General features: G+C 39.1%; 1 protein-coding gene across 1 annotated transcript in view; it reads left to right on the plus strand.

Moving 5' to 3' along the window:
• Window positions 1–14,081, plus strand: part of LOC138265296 (cytochrome P450 2J2-like) — a 99,981-nt gene extending 85,900 nt beyond the window's left edge. Inside the window, exon 9 of the mRNA XM_069212902.1 lies at window positions 13,701–14,081. Within this exon, the coding sequence (XP_069069003.1) occupies window positions 13,701–13,879 (179 nt within the window). The 3' untranslated portion in view covers window positions 13,880–14,081. The remainder of the gene's footprint in view (window positions 1–13,700) is intronic.
• The last annotated feature ends 1,343 nt before the right edge of the window (window positions 14,082–15,424 follow it).

Consider the following 15,424-nt stretch of genomic DNA (forward strand, 5'->3'; position numbering starts at 1 on the left):
ATGCCCCTTCTGTGCTTGATGGTAGAAATCCTCAAGAACGTGTTTCCAGCTGCGCTGAGGGTTTGCTTTACTGACCAGTCTAACCTTTGTTAACTTGAAGTGCTGCGCGAGGCAACACTCCCTCATCTACACCAAGTACCAATTCAACTAAGTTGCTGGGTGTTGTGGCGTGGCGCCTTTTCAACTGGATGAGTCTGGTGCTGTCCACGCAAACGCATTTATTGCTTGAACGCGACTCCGTTCTCTCAGGAGGTTTTGTCCGTTAGTGCAAGACGGGGGATGGCGACAAGAACTGTATGAGAGCAGTAGATGCTGAGACACTCTCCCCAAGGTTGTTAGCAAATAAAGTATTTTTTGGACACCTTACTAGTCTCATAGATATCAATAACACTGAAAGATTTGCCATTGAGCTGGCAACCTCGGTTCTCTAGATCCCATGCTGCTGATTCCCCTGAAACTCTGCCCATACCACCGACTTTCATGCTGCCTTCTCTAAGAGGACTGGGTTTTTCCCTTCCTTCTTCTTGCATATAAGAAAATTACCCAACGCTTACAAAACTACATCAATGGCTAAGTCATTTTCATGTTTCTACTGCATGAAGGTACTGTGCATTTATTTTTCTTGCCAAGGATTGTGGCACATTCGATGATGTGCACACCACTCTAAACCAAATACTTGTAGTATGAAGGCATCATTAACTACTTTGTGCTGTTTTGTGTAAATTTTTAATAAAAACTGTACCTCATATTCTGATTCATCCAATCTGAACTATATTGTACGGTGATCTGCACACCTGTTGAAAGGTTTACTGTTCTGCATACTGATAATTTGCACATATTTTCACCTTAGTCAGCTCTACATTCCTATTACAGTGCCATTATCAATAAGTATTTTCTCTTGTTTTGAAATTCTTACCACTCTTATACAATAACATTTTTTCTCTCAAACTGGAGGCTGTTCATCTGCCTCCCTTTTTTGCATTTACATTGTGATCCTCTTGTTGCATGGAAGGATTAGTATGGATCATTTAATGTTTATCTTGGTGCAAAGGTGCACAATATTTTATAGCAGAAAGAAGAAAATTCATATCAAAACACTATTTAGGAAGAGAAGGTCAATATATTTTTTAACGTTTGCTTTCGTGTTCTTACTACACCTAAACAGAGATTAGAGAAACGTTTTGACACACAAGGTATTGTTGCCAGGTACTGTACTATTTTTTCAAGGAAGCAAAAACTAGAAGAATCACTAGAATCTTATGTCACAGGTGTATGGATCTTAGCAGTTAACTGTGATTTTGAAAATTTTAATGAAAAGTTAATAAGGGACCAGTTAGATGTGAAGTGTCAGAAAGCCATTTAGGAAAAAATACTTTACTTCATGAAACTGTTCCTTTAAGAAGTAGCTGATGCTACTTCGAATGATTGCATTTTCACAGGACACAAGAGTTAAAAGGTTAAAAAGTATAAAAACAAATCTGGAAGAATGTGTTCTCAATGTTAAAAGCACAAGTAATCAAGTTGCTAATGGATTCTGGAGCCAGAGTCATCATCATCACAGACAATATGTTTGAGAAGTATTGCAAGAACAAACCGGTTGAAGATCCTGACATCAGAACTAAGGGCCTGATTTAGATATTGGTGGACAGGTTGCTCTATCATAATGTTGACAGTTATTCCGTCCGCTGAAATCCAAATCCCATTATATCCAATGGGATTTAGATTTCGGTAGATAGGATATCCGTCACCATTGTGAAAGAGTAACCTGTCCGCCAGTATCTTAATTAGGCCCTAAATCTTTTCAAGGCTCTAAAATTAATCTCAATTGACATTTTATATCTACCATTAATTGCCAAAACAAATGAATTACTGGTACAATGTACATTAGTTACAAATGAAAGAACATTCTAAGCTGTGTTCATCAGGCTATGTTAGATATGGTTCTGTTATCAGGTATAAGTGAAAAAGTATTGTCTTACGCTGATCTTTTCACACGAGATTCTTACACAGCTTGATGTACATTACATTACCAATAACACTGCCAGTATTAACCCTGTTCCTCTTCTAAATAATGGTGACAGTTTTCATCGTCAGATTCAACAATTGATTTAGGAATTACTAAGAAATGTTTGAAAATAATTTAAAGTTGATTGATTTTGAATTAAACATTAAACTTAACCAAGGGTCCTCCCTGTCAGGCACGATTTCAGGAATATTCCCTTGAGCAGTAGGGATGATTTGTCTAAAGCACTTATCTCACTACAAGAACAGGGTGTTAGTGACCCTGTTGATAGTTCAATGTGTCTTTCTCCCATTGTTAGAACCAAGAGGAAAAACCTGAAATTACAAACTTTCATTGTTCTTGGATCACTTAACAAGAATATGTGGATCAATGCTTACCCACTACCTAGAACTGATGATTTGTTGGTCAAGCTTAAATGTGCCAAAAGCTTTAGTAAGATGGATTTAAGGTCAGCCTAACATCAACTTGCCCTTTCAGATTCCTCACATTACCATACAGTTACACCGGATGGTGCATTTCAATTCAGAAGGTTGCCTTTAGTTTTAGCCTCCATGGCCTCTGTTTTCCAGAGAATTATGGACAAAATATTTGGCAATTTAGCGGATGTTCTAACTTTTCAAGATGGTGTATTAGTTGTGCATGAGATCCTCACTGTTTTTGAAAAACTTAAAGTTAGTGGTCTACGTTTTAGACAGGAGGAATTTAGTTTTGGTCAAGGTCAACTTGCGCATATTTTTAGAGAGCATGGAATGCGTCCTAAGCCAGGAGTTGTCAAAACCATTGAAGATGCTCCACAGCCTAGTAACAGAGAACACGTTATGTGATTCATTGGATTGTCCGAATTCCATGCTACATTTCTTCCAAATTTTGTGTCTATAGCTGAATCCATTACTAAACTGTTGAAGAAAAAATTGGATTTTGTTAAGAATCCCCAACAAAAAAAGAAGCTTTAGATTGCATCAAATCAGACTTATTGTGAGCACCTCTTTTATAGCCATATGTAACAGGGTTCCAGTTTACTGTAGATGCCAATGAAAGGGTTAGGAGCTGCTGTTACTGAAAAAATCCAAATAACACTGAACGAACAATTTCTTTTGATTCTAGATTTTAAAGTATTCAAAGGAATCATACTCTGTAATTGAGAAAGAAATGTGAGATTGTACATGGACAGTGGAAATGTTCAGAAATGTACTTTGGGGAATGCATTTACAGCTTTAAAATGATCACAAACCTTAAATGTACATATTAAACAGACTCATTGGTTACTCTGAGAGACACACTATAAGGCTTACAAGACTTTCCACAAAACATAATACAGTTTCAGTAGTTCATGTGCCAGCATATACCAACAAAATGTCATTTCTCTAGATTTCCAATAACATCAGAAGAAATTTGACAAGGTGTTTGAAGAATATGCCACTGCTTCTGTTGTTTTCAGCAACCAGTCTTGTATATCCAAAGATGATTGGAATAAAACATTTTCATCTAATCATTGATTGTGTGTAGCTTCTTGGTATATCATTAGTGGTTGACCCAAACAGAAAGATTTGAAATCTTTTCAAAAATTTAACCTGAACGTTCATTAATTCAGGGCATTATTTAAAGAGGTGTTTCACATTAGTTCAGCATACCTCTTTCACAAACACATTACTAGATTTAGGTCATGTTGGACACTTAGGCATGAGATTGGACAGAAAAATATTACATGAAACTTATTGGTGGCCAAGTATGTATTTGGATGTTGAACGAAAAGTGAAAAGTTGTGAAATTTGTCGGAAGGCAGACAAGCAATTAATTGTTAGAACATCACATATGGTATCAGAAGAATTACCTGAAAATGTTTGAGACGAATTAGCTTTTGATTTCCTAGATCTATTCCCTTGATCAACAATAAGCATGCTTTGGTTATTATTAACAATAGATGGAAGTGGACTGAGGTTGAATTTGTAGAAGTTCCCAACTCAGTTGTAAATATTAGTTGTTAATGGGTTTTTCACATGAAGGTATTTACTAATTTTGGTAACAGACAATGGTGGACAGTTGTCGTCAAAAACTGTGGTCAGATTTCTTAAAGTAATGGGTATTGAACATAAAGGCACCAGTCTTTATCACCATGCCTTGCTGAAAGAGCCAGTAAACTTATTAGTGACACTATTGGGTCAGCACTAACTAATAATATGCACCCTGCAAATGCCATTCAAGAAATATTAACTTCAGATAATGCTATACCTCATTCAAAAACAAGAATTTCTAATTTTCAAGTACTGAAAGGTATTCTTCTAGTTACCCTAGTGGAACTTCATGAGGCTAAGAAAAACCATTTGCATTACAATTGTCAATCTTGCAAGAAGAAAGTTGATGAATAAGTAAGGAAGAAACATGTTAATTTTTGTTCCTGGTATATAACACATTGAAAAGAGTACATTGTACTGATTTTCAGATAGGTGATTTTGTAAGACTGAAAATTCCTACATTCGTCAGAAAAGGTCATGTAGAACTTAGCAATTTCAAAAGAATTATTGTAGTATCAATTTCTTCAAGTTATCTAGATGTCAGAAAGTGTTGGGTCACACCATCAGTTGCTCCTCCTAATTCCAAAGAATTTTATTAAATCAGTCAGAGAAATGTAAACAGAGTGAAAAATAAAACTTCAGATTTTGCTTTATCATCTGAGAAAAATGGGCTTGAGCAAGTCAGTGGTCGAAGCAAATCTGAGTGGGTTCCATCTTGTAGAAATCACAAACAAAGTATTAATTCTCCTGGTACTCATGAAGCATTCTTCACACAAGCAAGGGGTTTAATAAAAACATTAAATATTGTCAATTAATGTTTAGAACAAGTGGTCCCAAACTTTTTTACTTTACTGGAGGAAAAATTATATTTAGTTCAGTCTTTGGGTCATGTTAAGATTTTGATAATATTGCGTCTTTACTTTTTCTCATAAATAGGATGTTCTATTTCCTGTTAGAGTGTTGGAATGTGTTAGGTTTTGTTTTGTATTTATTTCATATGTTCCAAAAGGAAGACACCTTGTGGGATGTAGCAATGCCTTTGCAATTCGATTAGTTGCGCGCTGCGCATGCAATCACCTTTCTCTTCTGCGCATGAGTTGGTTTTCTTTGGCCGTTTCATCCGTTAGAGAAAGACCAGAGATGACAAAAGCTGTTTGAGAGCGGTTGCTACTGTGATGCTCTCCCAGAGGTTGTTAGCATATAAATGATCTTTGGACACCTTACCACTCCCTTTGATGTCTGCACTGGGCTATCCGAAAGGGGCAATCATGCCATATTTGTCTTGAAGTAAGGGAGCAGTGTGATACCAGAGCGACAAATCAGTTTGTTATGGAATGTACATTTTGAGAGCACAGCATTTTCCTTTTTGTCAAATGGCAAACTGTGGTTGCTTATTGATATTAGGTACCAGGTTTCTGTAAAACACTCTCAAGGGGCAATCCTACAGTGTGCAATGGAGAGAATGACAACTTAGCACCTCATGAATGTAAATGGGGTGTGCCATATGTGCTTTGGTGCACTCAGCCTTTTTGCTGAATGCTCAGTAAGTAGATTGGGTGCAGGGCCAAGGTCAGGCCAAGGTCCCACGCTGTACAATGTAAAGCTAAGGCAGGATAGGAGATGGTAGATACACCTGTCTCCTGATCTCCCAAACCTGAGGGCAATCACCAACCACAACTCTTTTCTGTTTACCTTATTATTGCATTGAAGTTGTACTTGTAGACCACTTGGTCATTGTCTTCTGGCCTGCAGTCTAAAGCAATGGCCACAACTGTGCACTGGGTCACTGGCCCTTAACTTGCCATGCAGCAGGAGTAATTGGCATCGCAACTTGGTTAAGCACAAGCCATTTGTCAACAAGCCAAACTGTGCTTGTAATGTTTGAAAACAAATCCCAGAGAAGTTGAGATTTGAGCAAACGTGCATGAGCTGGTGTCACAGTTTTAAGCTGCATTGTGTTCTCAATGAGAAAAGCGTAAGTCTGACTAATAGCATGATGACGTTGTACATGATGGTATGCTTTAATTGATTTGAATCCAAAAACTCTGAATCTGGCGTCTCTAATATTTAATCCATGCAGCATTCAGTTTCTCTACCCTTTCTTCCCATGCATTGGTGCAGCGGTCTGAAAGGTGAATGTGGCTTTCAAAGGGGTGCTGGTGACTCTATGTCTATGTGTTTTCTTTTGTTCACTGTACTTTGGGTTTTCGCACTTGCCATGCATGAATGTTAGTGCAGGAAAGCACGTGCAAAAACCTTTCGCACATCTGGGCCCATGTGATCGAACGTAGAACACTGCTGTTACTAAAAGGTATCTGAGAGGACCTGTGTGGTTAGTGGTGCTACTCCCCAGCTACGGATACACTTTAAAATTACCCCTGTAGCCATTCAAATATTCATACATATATAGTTAGTTTTCAAGAACTAATGCAGTATGCTACATGTGTACTTACTGTGCTGTTCAAACAAAATGCATCAATGCCACAATATTTCTCCAATATATTTACCATGGAAAATTTTGCATCAGGAAGTGCTGCTTCATTTAGTGAATAATGCATCACAGGCCACATATTCCTGCCATAAAGAAATGTACCTACAATAGATTTAAAAAGTTTAGAATAAAATGTAGTATTCATATTCTAACAATCATCAGAAATTACCTTTCCACCTGGTAATTGATGTGCTCAGATTTTGAAGAGTTGTGAATATCTAGCCAGATGAAGTTACATTCCAGCAAGAAGTGACTGTTGGTCTGGGGGTAAAGAGTTGGATTTTTTTAGCCTTCAACAGGAAACAAAACCGACAAATTGTTAAAGGAATATAAAAAAAGTGTGTGTATTTTTTACCATATTTCAGTTAATATCTATGTTAAGCCTAATCAAATAACAATTGCAAAGATAATCAATGGACCCTATTGAGCAAAAACAAAGCCTTATATCTAGCTTGAATGTATTTTTATTTTTTCATTCTTTTGCTGTTCACAAATATTCACGTTAATATGCCTGAAAAGCTGTGAGAAACGCAATTTTCCTGGTACCTACCAAAAACATAATGTGACTATTCCTACGGGTACCATCTCGAGCTTCTACATAGCATAGAACACTGTACAGGGAAAATGCATCTCCTGCGAAAATTCAAATTATTTCACATTTTCACAAACAAGAAACCATTTTTGCCAGTGGAGAAATCTGTTTCCCTGCACCCCTAGCAAATCTGTGTGTGATCCATTCCCCTTCCCATCCTGGAAGGAGAGCCACTCCAGTCACTGGCTGGAGTAAATCTGCAGCCATTAACCGGTTGGAAAAGGGCCAGAGAGGAGCTTAGCAATGCCCAAATGTTGGTGGGCATTGCAAATCTTCCAATGCAAACTACACTTCTGAACCCTGCCCACCATCTTCTCTTTGCACATTGCTGGCAGGCGAAAAAAGATGTATTTTCGGCCATAAACTTACATTTACAAATAAGAATTCCTTGCTGCGTATAGTCCAATTTGTGATGTGCAAACGATTTATTATCCAGGTAAACACTGAAAGTATTGTACGTTTAAAAGTTATGTTTCAGTGTTAAAGCTCCTTCACATTTACATCACAGTGGTCTTAAAGGTGAGGTTTTTCAAGTGGTTAGTCCAAATGTAATTTATATGTGTAAGATGACATTTACATGTGTTTGTTAGGAGTCTTGTGTCTTTCTCCTTTTTATCTACCTTAAGGCCCTCACATGCAGACTTTTCACTGCCATGTTCGGAACACTCACAGGGAAAGTAGTCCCTTTTTGCGCCAGGGACTTGAGGACCAGGGTTGGCTTTCAGAAACTGTACAGTTTACCTTTTTGTGAGGCCCTGATCTCCCCAGGCACCTTTATCTGGTCTCGCCACTACTTGCAGTGTGTTGCATTCTGTGCTCACAGCAAGTGCTGTACTTAGTGCGGTGTGACCGGTGCTGTGGCACTGGGTGGCAACCTCAAGGGGGCGCCCCGTGCATGGCTGCGATCTTTTTATGTGCCCGGCATTTTTCAGTGAATGATAACAACACTATGATAACATTGGTGAATAATGCTCTTGATGGACAAATCTATGAATTGCCTAGTCACAGTTTTGATTTATGATAAAATAGCATGAGGGTTAAGTTCTTGCTGTAGGGCATAACATGTGACATAGAAAACACATTTGCATTTTATGTAAGTGGTTTAATGGGGTGTTTGCACACAATATTGGAGAAAAAATATCAGGTGGACAAAATATTGTGTCAAGAATATTGAGGACAAAAATATTGTGAAGGTAAGTTTCTATGGGCAAGCAAACTTTGATTATACTTAACTCCGCATCTATGTACCTTGGCAATATATATATATATATATATATATATATATATATATATATATATATATAAATATATATATACATATGTATATATATATATATATATACATATATATATATATATATATATATATATATATATATATATATATATATATATATATATATATAACAAACTAGGATTCACTACACCCTCCCTATTGCCGTAACAGATATGATGGAGGTTTGGGATCCCATCGCTAAAATTGCTCTGCACTAAAAAGCTAAAAGCATAAAAACTAGCTAAAAAACTTTTAAAATATGTTAAAAAATAGTAAAAAATATTTAGCCAAAATACATACAGAGGTGTTGATGTCAACCATGACAAGCACGGCAGGCCAAAGCAAAGTCAAATTGAATGCATACTTTTAATTGGGAATGGCAAGCCAATTCATCAAATCATTTGCTATAGTCATGATCTCGAAGAGTGTCATCGAAGTCACCAACCAAGGACCTCAAAAATGAGTCCACATCATCTGATGTTAAATAGAGCGCCGGGCGGGAAAACGGATCCACAGAGCAGTAGTGCGTGTCAGTCTCTAGTGTAAAGCCATCTGCCACAGTGCCGTCGTCCATAGTAGACATTAGAACGGAAGGCTGATAGGTTGCCTTGCGGAGCAACCTTAGTCTCAAGGGGCATGACCGTGTATGAACCCTCATTAGGGACATCAGCAGTGCATGGTCCACAGGAGATGCCAGTGCAACAGCAAGACATACCATAGGCAGGTGTTCGAAGAGGCACCACACGCAGCGGAAAACTGGTTGTACGCACCAGAGAAGTGGCCGAAATGACAACGATCAATCATGCTCCAATTCCACCAGCAAGAGGACACCGAAGATCCGAACCATGCATTCACCGCACAGTTGAGTTGGTGGGAGCGGCTCCATTGCTCTGTGTAGCTGGAAAGAAACAACCACTGCGAATCAGAAGAAATAGCAGCAGTAGTATGCCAATCAATGCCAAAATAATCAGAAAACCACCAAAAAGCTTGAAAAGAACGAATGGATGGCTGATGGGATGACTCCGAAAACAGTCTGGAAGATGGACACGAAACCAGACCCGACAGCCTTAAAGAAATGGACAATCCCAACAGTGCTTGAAGCATTGAATATTCTGGACACCAATTCTCTAAAGTGCTTGGGGAAGTTGGTATTTAATAGGGATTGTATCTTGGCGGATGATCTCGCTATCTGGAGAGCATACGTCTCTCTAGCAGATGTCAAGGCAACCTGTTTTTGAAACAATAGCGCCTTTAGTCTTCTCAGCTTGTCATAATTTACATTAATAGTGTCTATGTGGGGCCACATGTCAGATACTTTTATCTCTTGTGTAGGGGGGAATAGAACATGTTCACAACACGTAACGACCTTCGAGACTGAGATTGCGTAGGCAATTCCTGGTTGCATGCCGCAACAACTTTGATCGCTCAGTACCACATAACTTCCATTGGAAAGTACATGAAATACTGGTTAAATCAAAGGGACTGGAGTACCCTTCAGAAAAAAGGCCAAGTTTTTGACCCCCGCATTGCAAAGGCCATAAAGGGACACCTGCTTAAATAGCATTGAATGACTAACAGTAGTCTCACATTCGCTTCCACTAAGAAAAACCTCTGTTTCGCCGTTCAAACATGTATGATCAAAGGGCAGCTCCCACTTCCTTAATATAGCTATCACCCAGGTGCTCAAACCTGTACACTGCAAGATGTTTCAAGCAGCTTGAGAAACGAAAGGTTGAAATGGGTAAGTTAATTATGACATGTAAGAGCCAAATAGTTGAAGGACTCTCTGCTACCGTGAAGGGCAACTTGTCTAACTTCTCAATGTGAAACATGGTGAAACTAGCTTCCCTTTTAGCCATTGTCTGTTGTTCTACAGAAAGGTTAAAAGCAGTGAATAATTCACTCCCGTTAATATACTTCCATGGAATGCGTCCATTTTTCAGCATCTGTAATGTCCAACCCAGCTGCATGATGGAACGTAGCAGTGTTTGTCCATGAGATAACCGGGACAAGTCTGTCTGAGTGATATCAATAGCAGACAACACTATGTTTGATAGTGAATAAATCCTGTTGGATAGAGTGTTCATGCCGTTGTTGACAACTGCTAAAGCATTCTCTAAGTGTTCCTTATCTAATTGCCTCAAACGTGCAGCAGCTTCTATCTGTGAAAGTTTCCAGATCTCATTATACATAGCATATAGGAACCTTTTAGAGCTCTGTTTCCTAGGACCTAGCAGAAAATCCTGCAAGTCTACATCTTTAGAAAGAGTGTTCAGATGTTTCTTAACTGCGGCTAACATGTTAGTCTGTACCCATTGTTGGCACACTGTATGTTGTAATTATACCTGTATGTTGACCCGATACAAAGCGAGGGTCTGGCCTGTTAATTGTAAAACCCCCTGAAGAGTTAAAAAAACGTGCTTGACACCTATTGGTGGCAGTTGGCCATATTAACCACCCACCGAGACTGGAAAGGGAAGAAATATAGGTACCAGCCTTAACCACTGCATCTAGCGTTTCCCCGGTGATATTAAGGAAATATTGACAATCATTAAACTTTGCCGGTGTGGGGATACTGGGCGTGTTCATGTCTTTAATTTTTGCTAACCCCAGACAGGATGTCTGTTGAATGGTGTCATTTAAAAAAATCATTTGCACAGGAATCAGGCATGCTTGAAATAAAGCCTCCCTACCCTGTATCTGCCAATCTTGTGTTCCACACACACTTTTTAAGTCAATAGTGCTCTTCCAGTATTTGTAACCTTCAACTGAGAGCGGGGAAACAAAGGGATCTGAAAAGATCAGTTTTGTGTTAGTTAGCAAAAGTTTCCTAATCTGTGACGGAGGTAATTTAAAATAATATGACTCTGCATTTTCCGTGTCATGCCCAGAGAAATATGTAAATTTATCTGTATAGTATTTTAGGCTCCCCACTGGTGGTGTTGAACAGTGTTCCCAATGTGTATAGTTCAATACTGGCCTGGGTCTAGTGGCACGGTGTAGGTAGTAATGTCCCCAATTGTTGTAACAGAACATTCCTGCATAATTCATTGTATGTCCTATACATCAACACTTTCAAATACGGAATAGTCCTTCATTTCAGCTAGCATGGAATCTACTGTTTGGACATCCCAATCATCAGATACAACATCAGGTGTAATCACATCTGTCATAGATATTTTGAACATGTATGGTATTTGAATAACCTTAGTAGGCCCGTATATATCAAGGGGAACATTGTCCCACACAATCCCATCAGAAATCGGTATTGCTGTAATATTCACAAGGCACAAGTCTCTTCGGACCTTATGTGAATAATATGGAGTTAAGACCTCATCCACAGGCTCAACAGAGGAGCCTGATATGTGTATATATATATATATATATATATATATATATATATATCAAAGGTACATAGATGTGGAGTTAAGAATAGAAAATCTATGCTTGCGTCATTGAACTTACATTCTCAATATTTTCTTCCTTGATATTTTTGACACAATATTCTGTCTACGCAATATTTGTTTCCTCAGTATTCTGTCAAAAAACTGGATAATGCTTTTGTCACATAGACCCTTTTATTATGTATTTAGCACATTGATATATGAACTGGCATAAAAATACTGCATGCAAATTACTAGCATAGATTTAGAGCCTTCTTTTTTTCCTCAATCTTTCATTATTGTAAGATTGCTAAAAAAGGGTTGCCTTGGGTAGTAATACAATTTTATTAAAATGCCACCCCCAATCATTGCTACATTTCAACTTCTGAGTTTACGGGACAGATTTATTACCATTTTAGGCCTGGTTTGCATCTCAAAAAGGAAGCAAATCTGGTGCAAGTTATTGTTTTTTTAGTTTACACTTCCAGCACAAATCCTGAATTGTGTTAGAAAGTAGCCGTAAAGCAATACAAAGTAACACGATGCTCAACTTTGCACCAACGAGGCATACCATAGGTTTTACCTGGCTGTTCCTATCCACCTACCCATGGATTTTGATGCTAATCCATACCTACTTACTTTGGTAGAGAGGGATGTGCATCAAACATATGCCTCCTCGAAGCTGGCGTATGATTAGAGAAAATATATATTTTCTCCACACTTCTCCAACCTTGTGTGTGTGCTGCACAATGGAGCTCATATACAAAGTGTTAAACTTTGTGAAACCATAGAATTTTGTGCCAGGAAGATAACCTTGTGGGCCAAAACAATGTTTGACATCATGCACTATGATGAATTAGCACAAGGCTGCCTAATGTCGGCCAGAACCACAGGAGGGATTAGCAGCACCATATCTTAGCAGAAATGTTGCTGTTGTGCTCTCTCCTTTTCACACAATGCAGCACAGCATCTTTGGTTACTAAACTGAGTGAAAATTAGGTAATTCTGCAATATCGTTTCTCCAAGGCCAAACACTCTTAACATATAATTCCTACCTGTATGGATGAAATGTGAATGCTGCTCCTTGTAATTCTCCTTGTCTTAGGTAACATTTCCTATGCATTTTTACACCCTGGTACAACTCTTTATCTCTGTATGTTTGTTATGTAAAGCTATGTGAAACTGTACATCGGGTTGAGAAGTGCTAAAAAGTAAATGTGAGAGAGGGACTAGGGAGAGATGTATGGTACCATTGAAGGGTGGTACAGATGGAATCCTTGAAGGAGCTCATTGAAGAGGATTGGGAAATATGACAAAGGTTGTCACACCAGGCCCCACCAATTTTAAAGAAGGCCCTTTGCCTTGCTTGTGGTGGCTATGTTTTTAAGATTTGCTCTTAACCTATTAACAAATGGCCACCCCTCTGTGCATATAAGCATGCATGTGCACGTAAGGATGCCAAGATTTAAATGGGCTTTCAACCCATCCCAGAATGACTGCCCTTCCATGTATATGGGCACACACCTACATGCAATAGCATCCATGTTCCAATGCTTTAATTAAGCTTTATTTACAAAACCATAAAAAGAAGTCAGCCTGTCCACACATTCATAGATGGACAGGTGGCCATCTTTTAATAGTTTTGTAAATGTTCATTACAGAAATGTTAAAACTCAACAGTTTGTACTTGGCACATGTGTGTGCATTCGTGGGTGCCCATCTCTTAACGTTCTTTTAAAAAAGTGCTAGGAAAACATTGAAAAACACAAAAAGTGTCAAAGCCAATATGCTGGCAGTCAACACCTGACCTATTGGCTATACTAAGGTCCATTTACAGAATTGTCATCTGTTCTGTATGAATAGTTATTCATGTTAAAATGTGTTAATAGAGTTAACCCATATTTCTTATTCTGCATTTTGTAGGGCACCGTGTGTGTTTGGGGGAACTGCTAGCAAGGACTGAGCTCTTTATCTTCTTCAGCAGTCTGCTCCGGGCCTTCACATTTAAGCTTCCAGAAGGAGTAAAGGATGTCAACTTGGATTACATTTTTGGGTTGTCTCTGAAACCTCACCCATATAAGATCTGTGCTGTGCCACGCTAGGCAGTGGGCACACTTGAAAAACAAACAAATATCCTTAATTCATAAAATCAGGGCCGGCTTTAGGGGGGTGCGACCACCACCATACCGAGCACCAAGCTCAGTGTGGAGCTGTTTTGAAATATCTCATGGTTTTAAAAGCACTTGCTGTAGAGTTCTTTGTGTTTCCAGCAATTTTTATACAACAATAAAAATATCAAGACAACTCTGGTGATTAATGTTCTGGGGGGAGAGATCATAATTTTGTCTAGTAACAGCTTATTTGACTCATCATAAATAAGCTCAGGGGGTTAATATGTCTCCTGCATCATAAAATATACTATGGCTCAGTAAGGCACAGCGATCAAAGGACATGTGCTGATCAAGCTGCGTCCTTGCATAACAGCGCCACTTAGTGGTGAAGTAGAAGTATAACAGCACTGCTTAGTGCTGATGTAGAAGTATGTGGTGAAGTCCACTGGAGTGCTGGCCAAAACTGTTATTACTGGGGTAAGTTAAGCATACCCTTCTTGCGACCAGGCACCTGGTAACAGTAGCAGACTATCTGGAAAAAAGGCTGCTTGTTGAAAGCTTGGATGAAAGGTCGATGCCTAAGAGGCAGGAATATTTAATAGACGCTGCATCCTGTGAAATCAAGCCATCTGACTTTGCCATCATGCAGGTCCCTTGATCCAAAATACATCAGTATTTTCCTTCCACCTATTATTCACTGTGGGTGCTGTTATCCTATGTAAATACTGGAATATTGCTAGCCTTCTGGTTTACCGAGTGTCTTTGGGGGTCCTTATGTGTTTCCACTGAAATTCTTGTGCCGCACGACCTGCTGCACATGTACTGGTATCTTCTGACCTATTGGGTTGGTTAAAGGGTCAGGTGATCTGGTCAGCCCTGCTTTTGTGGCATTTTATTGGTTATTAGCATTAAATACAAAGAGTGGAGCAACACAAGCTCCAAGGTCAACACAGCCAAGAGAAGGTCAACACGCCACTCAGACATGCGTCAGGTGAATACACAAATCAGTACTGATCACGTCAAGACAAGTAAATATCTTAGTATTGAGTCCCCCAGCACGCAGCTCGGCAGTGTGCAAACAATCACCACCTCACATTCCTCCAAGCACAACTAAATAGTGTCTCCAGTGATTGCATACCTTGTCTGCCCAAAGCATGACTGCAGGAGATCAGACAGTACAGTCTTGGGAGTGGACATGATCATTGCAGATGTTGGCAGGGCATCTTTTACATTGCTAAGTAAGGGCATCGTCGGTGTCCGCTCAGGCATATAGTTCGTGATCAGCATAATAGTATCTAAAACTTCAGACCAAAATCACACAACTCTGGGGCACTCCTATACCAGTGCTTAATTTGTCAATAAAAAGGTGCCGGTGCCCAAAGCCCTCCTCTTAAACACGCGGCTGCTGCAATTAAATGTGTGAACATTGAATACTGGGGCGGCGTAATCCTGAAGCCTTCTCGGGCCTCTTCAATCCATATACAGCCAATCCCTGCTTCTTCAGATCACTCTTGCAGCTTTCTACTTTCTCTATTT

The sequence above is a fragment of the Pleurodeles waltl genome, chromosome 11 (genome assembly GCF_031143425.1).
Source record: "Pleurodeles waltl isolate 20211129_DDA chromosome 11, aPleWal1.hap1.20221129, whole genome shotgun sequence".
In the NCBI taxonomy this organism is placed as follows: Eukaryota; Metazoa; Chordata; class Amphibia; order Caudata; family Salamandridae; genus Pleurodeles; species Pleurodeles waltl.